Source organism: Solanum lycopersicum, chromosome 12 (genome assembly GCF_036512215.1).
Source record: "Solanum lycopersicum chromosome 12, SLM_r2.1".
NCBI classification, from domain to species: domain Eukaryota; kingdom Viridiplantae; phylum Streptophyta; class Magnoliopsida; order Solanales; family Solanaceae; genus Solanum; species Solanum lycopersicum.
Window position 1 is genome coordinate 64537792 of NC_090811.1, and position 12760 is coordinate 64550551.

Here is a 12760-nt window from a genome sequence, read left to right on the forward strand (position 1 = left end):
GTATATTAAACTTTTGTTAATGGATTAAATTGTGCACTTTTAATTCATTCACTTATAAATATACACAATTGTCTACATCATTCACTACTAAATTATTTATAGAATAACATGTTAATTTATATTGTTACCCAATATTTTAACAATATTATATTTTTTGAAATAGACAATATTACATACTTTCTCATTAGCAGACCCAAAAAGTATTTTATTTAATTAAAAATTGAGTATACTAAATCATATATCATAGGAATTATAAAAGAATTATTAATAGCTTTTAAGGAGCAAAAGTTATATAATCATAAGATGCATGTAGCAGAAATGAGAATGCTAATTAAGGTGAATGTATGAGCATAAAAGGAGTGATAAGATCAGACGTGAGATTAATCGAGATATGGTGAGAGTAACCTTCATAGAGGATAAGATGAGAAAAGTGAGATTGAGATGTTTTGCGTTTAATAAAAGTGTGCTCTCTTTAAAAGTTTAAATTTTTAGACTAGATGATGACAAACTTTAACATGGTATTCGAGAAGGTAAAATTTTTGAAATCGAATATCAACGCCACTTGGCTCACGAAAAGAAAGATCAGTAGATAGTAGAGTGTTGTCTTGCTCCCCAAAAATTTAGGCATATTAGTGTTTCATCGTTGTACTAGCGACTTGTTATCATACTTCTTTGATTGTGTCATTTACCACCATTTATTGTTTATTGTGCTTAGACGATCGCAATATTTTATTTTTCTTGATACTTTAATTCTTGTAGGATTTACATTGTCCCCCGGTTAGTTGTTAAGTTTTGTTTCCATTGCTTTCTTCTTCCTTATATTTGGATTTGTTGTTCTTGAGCCGTTAATCTTTTGAAAATAATCATTTTACCTTTCGGCTTTCACCTTCGAGAAGTATTGTAAAGTCTGTATATGCTCAATCCTCCACTTCACTTGTGGAATTTCATCAATTACGTAGTTATTTTTGTTGTATATATATATCTCAATTAGTGATAGAATCAAAACTTTTAATAAGATGGTTCAAAATCTAAAGAAATAGACACATAAAGTAGTCTAAAGAGGTTTGACATCTACCATACATACATACAAAATTATTTTAACCATATATAAATAATATACTTTTTTGACAAATAAATTTGAATGAAACCTAATCTCAATTTATGTGACGGACCTTCTTTTGTGATCACTATAAAAAAAAATACTTCTACTATCCAACAATAATTTTATCATAAAACCTAATTAAACTTAAAAATTTATCATTTAACAATAAAAATAAAATAGACAAAAAAACATAATAAATAAATATTATTGAACAAGAGAGTAATATTTTCTATATTGAGTAACTTTTAAATTACAATATTTTTTTTTACTTATTTCTAGATTTCGTATCAAGTTAAACCATACGTATTAACATAATCTAAAAATTATGTCTATACGTATATAGATTTTTTCCTTGTTTATATCCCGCAAAATCCGAGATTAGAACAAACAAAATGTACGCGTCAATTTATTTATTTTTTTCTCTATATATACGCCAATTATACCTCCACCTCTTCAAAATTGTCTTCTTCCCTCTTTATTATCCTCCATTAATGGTCTCATATCAAACAATTTTCTTCTAAAAATCTATCAAATTCTCAAAATGGGTTCTTCTTTATCCTTTTTCTTGAATCCACATGGTTCCGTTGATGTACCGCCGGCGAATCCTGGTTTGGGTGACTTGCCGGAGAGTTGTGTCGCTTCAGTTATGGTTTATTTAAATCCATCGGAGATCTGTAGTCTTTCGGTGCTTAGTCGTGGTTTTAGGGCTGCTTCTTCTGCTGATTTTGTATGGGAATCGAAATTGCCGATTAATTATGAATTGCTTATTGATAGGGTTTTTGGTGGGGTTGATGATTTTTCTAATAATTTGTGCAAAAGGGATATTTATGCTAGGCTTTGTCGACCTAGTTATTTTGATGATGGGTTAAAGGTAAAATCTTTATCCTTTTTATCCATTTTTTTTTGTATAAATTCTAGAGGTTGTATAGATTTTGTTCAATTAGTATATTTGCGTTAATAAATTCATTAAATCTGTAGAAATTTTGAATTTGGTGAATTGGGGTTGTTAAAAATGAGATTTTGTTCTGATGGGTTTTTATTGATTGGGATTTATGCAGAAGGTTTGGTTAGATAAGGGTACAGGAAGGGTTTGTTTATCAATATCTGCAAATGGATTAGCGATAACAGGCATTGATGACAGGAGATATTGGAGTCGTATCGAAACTGACGAATCGAGGTGAGGGGTGAAAAATGTTTCTATTATTGTTATCAAGTTATAGCAGAATGTATATTTGTATGTGTGTGTATTGATCCATATGTTTTTAAGATCGGCTGATCGAATCCAATTCTTCAGGCATTTTTGATGAATCTTCCTGTAAAAAGGTTCCTTTTTACAATCCTTCGGGGTGGCCCAGATGGTTTGGCTTGGGACTTTCGTGATGGAGGTCTCAGGTTCGTTCCATAATGGATGTTTGAAGTTCGAAACCCCTTGCTTGTGACAGCAGGGGTTGGCCTTCTTGGTCAAGCTCGTCTCATGAGGCTTGCCACATGAGTTGGTCTACCTGGTCATTAAAAAAAGAGGTTCCTTTTTACATCGTAGTCGACTGTATGTGTTGAGATTGTTTAGTTTGGTCCTCTATGTCTCCTTGTTTCCTCTGTAAGGGAAATTGTATGATTATTGGAAATTGAAACATGAGTAGTAAAGTGATTCTTTCTATGCAATTCAGGTACTCGATACCTTAATTCATTTAGCAATTTCTCATTTTGCCTTCTTGCTATAGTATAAATCTAGTGGAATAGCTTTGTAGAATTGTATTGAGAGTTTTGGTACTTGAGAAGTAATACGAACTATTTGACACATCCGTAGAAATATTGATTGATAGTTATGTGTTTTAGATGCATAAAGGGCTTTGGTGTGGTTATCAGTTATCAATCGTTACTCTCTTCATAGTATGGCATCTTATGACCAGTAAATTAGTCAAGAATACGCCTTTTACTTGGCCTCCAAAGAGATGGTTTAAAGAACTGATCTCTGTTGGTTGAAAAATTGCCTTCTAGCGGTGGCTTTTCGAGTATGATACTGCTATTTGTTGTACACATTGAACATACTAAATCTTAAGACATACCAATACTTAAGGATTTCTTTCATTTCCTTATCTGCAGATTCCAGTCCATTGCGTATCTCCAACAGATATGGTGGGTTGAAGTGGGTGGAGAGGTTGATTTCCCATTCCCAGCTGGGTCCTATAGCATTTTCTACAGACTGCAAGTTGGACGTTCCTCTCGGAGATTTGGACGGCGAATTTGCAACTCCGAACATGTTCACGGATGGGATAAAAAGCCAGTGCAGTTCCAGCTCTCAACTTCCGATGGTCAGCAAGCTACAACCCAGTGTTACATGAAAGAGCCTGGAAAATGGAAATACCACCATGTAGGAGACTTTACAGTTACAGGGTCTGCAGCAAATACGAAAGTTAAGTTCTCCATGACCCAAATCGATTGCACCCATACCAAAGGTGGACTTTGTGTAGATTCTGTGTTAATATGCCCGAGCGAGTTTACGAAGAGGTTAAAGCGTTTTTAGTTTGCTTTGTTAGCCTTCTCTTTAGGAAAGAGTTTATAAAGTAATCAAGAGTTAGCAGTATCCATCCATAGTTCTGGAGAAGTTAGTAAGGAACGGCGATCAGATTTATATTAGATCGAGTCAATGTGTGTGTACACGCGTATGGCGGGCTTTTTAAATCCCAACTACACGTGGTAATAGGTATCGTAGGGCTTTTATCTTTGAAGTTGACGATATGTCCCTCACGCGAGGTGGTTGTTGGACCGAGTTCTTAGTGTATGTTAAATGAAACTACTTTGTTCATGTGTACTTTGAAGTTTGATGTTAACAAACGAGTGGAAGCAAATATTCTCTGGGTTTGATTGAAATATTGGATTCTTCTTCCTGCATTGAATGATTGTAATTGGATTGGAAGCTATGTTGTTCGGATTTTTAAAAATGTCAATAGGTGCGTTCTGAATTTTTCAAAAATAGTGTATTTTTGAAGAATCTGATACGGGTGCGATATTGAAAGTGAAGAGTCATGTAACTTAGATTGGAAGCTAAGCTCGTTCTTTTGTTTATAAAGAACTTCTTGCAGTTATTGTTACAGGAAGGCCTCAATATGGTAAACTCACAAGTGCTTCCTCAAATTGTTAAAACTTTCATTGTGTATTGCCTCTTCTTCTCTCGTCCTTTTTCGAAAGTATTAGTCAATCACAAATTATTATGTTCGCGATTCTTCATTCACCGATGGATAAGATGTCTTAGTTTTTCATCCTCATATGAGGTCAGCAAGTGGATTTGGAACAGGTCGGTACGAATCATAAAATTTCCACCATGTTAGTAGGAAAAACTACATAAATGGGTCATAAAACTCAAAATAATTACATGTTCATACCAATCAAAGTAATTCAAGGAATACTCATGCTAAAAAAAAAAAAGTTATAGCCCCATATCCCCTCCATTTATTAAGGCTGATAATTTTTGCTTAACTGATATTAAATCAGTATTAACCTTAATGATTGCAGTACAGTTATTTAGTGTGATATGAATGTAAAGGAGTATATGTTTATTATGGTTGTATTTACTTAGTTTTTCCATTATTAATTGTGGCTCATTCTGACCCGTTTAGTTCGGCCTCTAAATATTCTTAAAAAATAACTTCTTGTTCGATCAAGGGAAAATATTATTAGGTGCTTAGAAAAATCGTTAGAAAGCAAACTCTTAATTTAAAACTTAGAAAGAGCTATGACTCGGATTTTAACTTATTTCATCTCAACCAGCTTCAGTCCAAGTAATATTTAAGTATTAGCCTACCTATATATTATCTCAAATTCATTTTAACATTCTTAAATTCAGTTTAACCCGCCTATTTGACACCAATCATTCCATTTTTGGTTGAAAATAATTGGGTCCAAGTGTATTGCAATGAGCTACAACCAACTTTTTTATCACTTGTTTGTTTGTGAAATATCTTAGCTATGCAATTGATTTGTTAAAAACATTATCATTAAAACATCCCAATTTAAAGGGATATATAAGAAATTAGACTCGAGAAAATAAGTTCTTTATTTTCATAAGACAGTGACAAGGTTAGAATATAGTATATTCTATCAAACTTCAGTTGTAGAATTTTAATAAGTATATTATTATCGTTTTTCTAATTTTATAAAAAAAATTATTGTCGTTAAAAAATAATTTGAGGAACGAGGGTATAATAGGAAAATTAAATGTAATCTCTAACTAACTAACTGGAGAATGAAAAAACAGAAAGCAAAATAACTAACTTCATTTTTTTTCTTTTTTTGTTCCTTATTGACTTTCGAAAATTTTGAGTTTGCCGGAGATGGAATCAATGGCGTCGGCGATCGGAGTATCGATTCCGGTGCTCCGTTTCTTACTCTGTTTCGTCGGTACTATTCCTGTGAGTTTTCTTCATCGATTTGTTCCTTGTGTCAGTGGTAGGCATTTCTACGCTGCCCTATCTGGTGCTGTTTTATCCTATTTGTCGTTTGGGTTCTCTTCGAATTTGCATTTTTTGGTGCCGATGCTTCTGGGTTATGCTTCAATGGTTTTATGTCGACATTATTGCGGGATCATCACTTTCTTCCTCGCATTCGGATATCTAATTGGATGGTACATTCATTAATTCTCTCCTAAAATTATTTTCATTTCAGATCTCTGTTTTTGATTTTAGAATTACAGTAAAACTCCATTATCGATCTTCGATGTCTTCAATTTGATGGTGACCTATACAATTTAATTTTGAAATTCTAGTGGTAAGGATGAGTTAATGGTAAAAAATATATACCCAGACTATCACTTTTTTGCGAGTTTCATATCTCAACTATTCATTTTTCTATTTACCTACCTAAACTATTACTTTTTTTAGCGGCAATTTATTAACGTCAATAACTTAATTGCAGATAAGTGTATATTTTTAATGGAAATTAGCACTCTTTGCAAATGTCTTTAAAGCCTACAATGATATTGGATCCAATGACAATAACTAATGTTGTTTTAGCACTCTTTGTTAATGTGCATATCTATTGCTGCTAAAAACTGAGTTTTGTTGTAGTTGATATCTTAATACTGAGTTGGCTTACGTGCGCCTGTTGTCGACTGAGAACAAATGTTTAGCCAACTCAGCATATGTGTTCATGATAGTTTAGATAGGTAAAGAGAATAATAGATAGTTTAGGTATAAAACTTGCAAAAAAGAGATAGTTTAGCTGTATTTTTAACCATTAACTCTATGTGTATAGATACAATGTATTTTTTCATGAAGGACAATACGCATGAACGCACTTTCACCCCCTAGCTCCTGTCCATGGGTACTCCCCTTTATCCTTCTCCACTTAAAGATAGTCAAACCCATGACATGAGCTTAATCCGTGCATCAGTGAGCTCTTACCACCTGAACAAACCATTTTGAGCTGTATTTTTATGTTGATCTTGTGCTAATGAGGAAAAGCTTAGTTTTTTAGCAGACATTTGATGTTATTTATTGCTTTGTGAACTGTTTGCAAGGTGAATCTCCCCCAATAGGAAAAAAATCATTCCCTCTTGAACCGTTTCCTTGCTAAGCTGGTTACAATTTTTATAACTCTATAAATGAAAACCTTTTGAACTCCATGATAATAGTCAAACATTTCGGTGCAGCCATGTATACTACATGAGCGGGGATGCATGGAAAAAGGGAGGAATGGATGCTACAGGTAAGAACAAACTTCCTCTTTGTCCTAGACTTGGTTTCTTTTTTAAAACATAACAAAACAAATCACAGTCTCAAACTCTTTTCATTTTTGTCAATATGTTCAATCCACTTGGCATTTGAGGCAAATGAAGCATATGATACTTCTTTAGATAAAAAATATTTCTTGTAAATAGAAATAGAATAAAACCACAGTTCATGATGAGTTCAGACATTATATGTAAAAATCTACTGATTTAGAAACAAGAAACAAAATTATGGATTCAGCATTATGATCGGTTCAATGTACGTATTTTTTTTAATTGGCTCCCTCTTCTAAAATTTTAGGAGCTTTAATGGTTATTTCGCTGAAAATAATTTCAAGTGTGATCAATTACCAAGATGGATTATTGAAGGTGGAAGATTTAAGTGAGGCGCAAAAGAAAAATCGTTTGCTAAAGTTGCCATCATTACTTGAGTACTTTGGTTATTGTCTCTGTTGTGGAAGTCATTTTGCTGGTCCAGTTTATGAAATGAAGGATTATCTTGAATGGACAGAGAGAAATGGTGTAAGTTCATATCATCATTGTATTGTTGTTCTGCCAAAGGGTACTATCCAACACTGTTTCGTATCTTTCTTTTATGTGTGTGAATTATATGTTTCTGAAAAATATATGTATATATACCAAATGTTGGCATTGACTGAATCCCTTTGCATCTCATTACAATAACTAAACTAAGTGCTTTTCAGATTTGGAAACCTTCAGACAAAGGACAGCCATCGCCTTTTGGGGCAGCGTTAAGAGCTTTTCTTCAAGCAGCTCTCTGTATGGGATTGTACATGTATTTGGTGCCTCTTTTCCCAATTTCCATGTTCTTGGACCCAATGTACAAAGAATGGGGTTTCTGGACGCGGTTGGGTTACCAATATATGGCTAGCTTTACTGCACGGTGTAAATATTATTTCATATGGTCAATCTCGGAAGTTGCTATCATCATATCTGGCTTCGGTTTCAGTGGTTGGGCAGACATGACTAATCCACCAAAAGCACAATGGGACCGTGCTATAAATGTCGACATATTGGGTGTTGAGCTTGCAAAGAGCTCAGTTCAAATACCTCTTGCATGGAATATTCAAGTTAGCACATGGCTGAGGCACTGTAAGAATATCTCTCTTTTAATCCATTTTGTATGTTGTGATACTTTCAGAAGAACAATTGGTGAGCTATATCCTACTCCATTTTAAATTTATACGACACTCTCATTTGCCTAGCCTGTTATAAAATGGATAACACATTTCTATATTTAGACACTTTTGACTTTAAACATCTCATTTTATCTTGACCTGCTTTTATAGCTTAAGCGATGTCATAAAATTTTCAAGATCAAAATGTCAAAAGGCACTTGTGAATTGTGATATTTCCCAGAAGTCTTTGTTTTCTCTCCTTAAACAGTGTGTTTATTCAAACACTGCATATAAAATGAGACTCGGGGACTACTTGTTATGTTGCATGAGTTGTATTTCCAGGAAACTGATCGTATACAAACTTTTATGCGTTATCAAATAAGGGACATGTGCCTTAGATTTCTTTGTCCATCATATTTTAATGAATGTGTAATTAACTTTGTGACAAAGCTAAGCATGATGTGTGATTATTTTATGATCAAATTTCTCCTCTTTTCTGTCGTTTTCTCTGCAGATGTATATGAGAGACTTATACGGAAGGGAAAGAAGCCTAGTTTCATCCAGTTGTTAGTCACACAGACTGTTAGTGCTGTATGGCATGTAAGGAAATATTTTTACACAATGTGTTCTGCAATCTATCTGCTGAAAGATTTCTACAATAACGTATAATCGTATCCAGATGAAATTTCATGGAACTATAACATGTATCCACAAAACATTTATCAATCAGCATCAAAAAAATTACTTTGCCTATGGTGGCATCAGAATCTCACTAAAATACACTTTAAACTCTATGAAATTCTGTTTTTCTTTCTGAAGTTGAACTCTTGCTTATAAATGTTTTCTAACTTTAGAAATACAAGGTGTCACACTTTTATCTTTTAATATAATGTACTCCTCTACAAATTCATTTATGATACATAGAGCTATTGATATCGAATTCTTTAAGAAATATTTTGTCTAACTTAAGATTATTTTGTTACACTGCAGGGGCTATATCCCGGGTACATCATATTCTTTGTTCAGTCTGCTTTGATGATTGCTGGATCAAGAGGTACTAACAAATCTTGTTTTGTTTTACTTATACGCTCTACTTCTAATATGCTCTAATTGTAATCTTAATTTGTCTATGATTATGAGCAGTCATTTATAGATGGCAGCAAGCTACAAGCAATATTCAGTTTCAGAAGACGCTGGTATTCATGAACTTTGTATATACACTGCCAGTTCTCAACTACTCTGCTGTTGGATTCATGGTTAGTTGCCTATTTCTCGAAATGATGTTTATTACACGACATATTTTCTATAAAATTGGTGTTTTTTAATGACACGTTTTTTAATATCATGACATGTTTAAAACCACATTTGATAGGGCTTCTTTCATTTTTGGCCCATCGGCCATACATAATCAGAGGCGCTAGCCAAAAATATACAATAGCTATACTATACACTGATTATGCATGTATTTGTGTGTGTGTATATATTAGATCACTGAAAGGCATTGGACAGCAATGATCTCATTCTTTAATATCGTATCGGATCAAACATTGTCATATAAAATGAAAACAGAAGGAATATAAGATAAAATCCTTGACATAAATTAACATTAGTTTTTTTGTTTATGTTTTTACAGGTACTAAGTCTGCATGAAACAGTTACAGCTTATGGAAGTGTATACTATATTGGAACTATTATACCAATTCTAGTGATCCTGCTTGGTAAAATGATTCAGCCAGCAAAACCAGTAAGATCTAAGGCAAAAAAGGATGAATGAGTCAGAATCTGACTTTTGGTGGAAGAGTTAAGAGGTGTTTTTCCTATTACTCTATTTATTATTATTTTTTGATTTGTAGAAATCATCAATTTTGATAGATGTAGAGTAGTTAGTGTAGCTGTTGGAGTTCATTTGGTCCATTCATATGAACAAGCCTGTTACTTAGAGAGGCACAATTATGTTTTATGTCTCTAGGCAACAGTTAGAAATTATGATCTTTAATTTTTGTCCGTTAACAATTGAACGTATGTTTAGTGAGGCATAAGTTATTTAGAAAAAGTAAAAAATTCACGGGGTTCCCTATTTTGGTTGGTCCAATATAACTAATATATGTTATATGTTGTTTCTTTTTTTTTTTTTTTATTATGCGTTCAGAGTTCAGACGACACATACACTTGAAATTTCAGTCATTTAAATATGTATTTCAGTTAAATATGAATGAGTGTAGACAACATGAAAAATCAAAAGTTTAAAATGCGAGTTTGTTGGAGTTTATTATTTTGACAAATTGATGATTTAGGCTTGTTAAAAAAAATAATATTTATTTGATATGTTATATATATATACATACGATGATAATATAAGAAAAATTAATGATTTATTAGGTACTAAAATTTATTAGAAAAGTGAAAACTTTCAAAAATAGCAAACATTAGTTCTTAAACAGGACTCAATAGTTATACTTTGTTTAATTACGAATAATAGCAAAACGTTTGGGGGAGGGGAGAGAGAGGAAATGGGCGAGGTAGATTAAGAGAGGGAGAAGAGGGGCGAGGTAGATCGAGAGAGGGAGAAAAGAGGTGAGCGAGATCGAGAGAGGGAGGAGAAAGGATTATATTTTATATTTATTTGCATTGTTTTATGTATTTATTTTGAATCAATTGTATTTTGTATCCATTGTATTTGAAACACAATGAATACAACAGTATTTATCCTTTATTTGATTTGAAACACTGATACAAATATATGTGACCAGGAGAATGAATACATATTGCACTCGTATGAATACAAATAAAAAAAATTCAAAATATAGCTTTTCAAATACAATACTCTCCACCTCTATTTGTTTGATTGAATATAATTGATACAGAATACATTTTGGACAGAGAGAAAGAGGGGGGAGGGGGGTAGCCATTTTCCATAAATAACTTGTGTATTTTGTCATTTTTCGTGGTTTTATCTAAAAGGATAATATAAACAAAGCGATAAGTCGATAATATTAGCTCAGTTCAACCCAAGTAACTTTTAGGCTGGTCAATAACTTATTAATTTATTAGTATTTCAATTCATTTTGACCTGTTCAAATTCAACTAAACCATCCATTTGACACTTATAACCATTTTAATCCATTCAAATTTAACTCAACCGTCCACTTTCACACCTCTAAATTTTGATAACCAATTGTGACGTTGTACATATATTTTATTTCATTTTCTTAAAAGGCCCATCATTGACTGTGTCATCATTGATAATTACTTGAGGTGAGACAAACAATTGATTTGTCAATTTTAAATTAGCTAAAGGCCTACGGATCGTCATATGATAAACTATTTGTATGTACTCCAAAAAGGCGTAAATAAAATGATTAAACACATTTTTTTGTGTTTATAAGAATAATCAAGACAACAAATAGTATACAAATAAAAGGAGTATTTTTCATCTCGTGAATGAAATATTAATATCACCACAAATCAATTACTCTTCTTATCTTATCCGTTCATGTTTGATTTGATATACTTCTTAATCTTATAGATAATATATAACATAATTATATATCAGAGATATGTAAGTATACGTAAAAAGTTTATATAACTATATACATTTTATCAGTCATTGATGATTCATAAAAATAATTAATTGAACACTGTCATTTATTAATTAAAAGATTTCTTTATTGTGGGGTATAATATATAATTAAGCGGATTGATTTGTTCTTGTTAAGAATTAAATCATATAATTAAATATTATACAATAAAATCTACACATGCATGTAATTAATAAAATCTGCGGTCAGTTTGTAATCAATTAGAATCGAATCATTTTACTTCAACGATATTTTGACTCAATTAATCATTAATAGTATTAAAAGCAATTATAGTACTTTTTCCCGGGTTCGAGCCCCGTGTAGGAAGAAAATTTTGTTAAGATCATCACTTTCGAATGGGCTCTGCAGTGCGCAATTTAAATTTAATCGGAGTTCTAATATAAAATTCAAATACCGAGTGGAAACCAAAAAAAAGAAATTATAGTACTCTTTCTGTCTTTATTATAGTGTCTTACTTTTAATTTTGATATGTCTAAAAAAAAAGTGTTTCTTTCAATCTTAGTAAGTTTTTTAATTTCATTATTTTACATGATACTCTTTTTATCCATCTTTATTGTTTATTATATTAAAAATTGTCATATAATATTTATTCGATTTGAAAAATCAAGAGATAATTTATCATTTTTTGTCTATTTAATTCTTGCTATTAAGTCTTATCCAATACCTATAATCTAATACATTTTTAAAGCGTTAAATTAATATATTCGAAAGGTAATATATCATAATTATCATGTGATTTATTGTTTCTTAAGGTATATAAAAATCAATAGTGGACAACTATTATTGAACATTATGACATCAGACACATCTATCAAAAGTCAAAGCGAGTTATTTAAATTAAAATAAATAAATTATATAATCATAAAAATAAAAATAAATACTAAAAAAATTATTTATTTTTTATAATTTGGATAAATAAAAATGCATGGAGCAGTAAATTTTTGTCCCTAAAATTTTACTTTACTATATGTGTAATAATACACGTGTACTATACCTTTTATTCCTCAAATGAGAAACAAGACTCATTCTTTTACGCGCTAAAACCCAACAACGTTTTTTTTATTTATTAAATTGACATAATTTGTTTTTTTATTTTAGTTTGTCCAATACAAAATGTCTTTTTCTGTATTTAATATCGTAAATTAATTTAAAACAAAAATATTGAAATGAATGAAATATTTAATAATAAAGACAA

The 12760-nt window shown here is 31.6% G+C and overlaps 2 protein-coding genes across 2 annotated transcripts; both read left to right on the top strand.

The window, feature by feature from the left end:
- The first annotated feature begins 1467 nt into the window (after positions 1 to 1467).
- LOC101266314 (F-box protein PP2-A13-like) lies at positions 1468 to 3973 on the top strand. Its single transcript, XM_004252544.5, has 3 exons — positions 1468 to 1973; positions 2161 to 2279; positions 3206 to 3973. Exons 1-3 carry the CDS (start codon positions 1644 to 1646, stop codon positions 3624 to 3626), a joined length of 870 nt encoding a protein of 289 aa, XP_004252592.2. The 5' UTR covers positions 1468 to 1643; the 3' UTR covers positions 3627 to 3973.
- Positions 3974 to 5332: 1359 nt separating this feature from the next.
- Positions 5333 to 10043, top strand: LOC101262395 (lysophospholipid acyltransferase 1-like). The gene is made up of 8 exons (XM_004252530.5): positions 5333 to 5723; positions 6750 to 6805; positions 7129 to 7349; positions 7532 to 7940; positions 8481 to 8566; positions 8957 to 9020; positions 9110 to 9222; positions 9600 to 10043. The coding sequence occupies exons 1-8, from the start codon at positions 5434 to 5436 to the stop codon at positions 9738 to 9740; spliced, it is 1380 nt and encodes a 459-aa protein (XP_004252578.2). The 5' UTR covers positions 5333 to 5433; the 3' UTR covers positions 9741 to 10043.
- The last annotated feature ends 2717 nt before the right edge of the window (positions 10044 to 12760 follow it).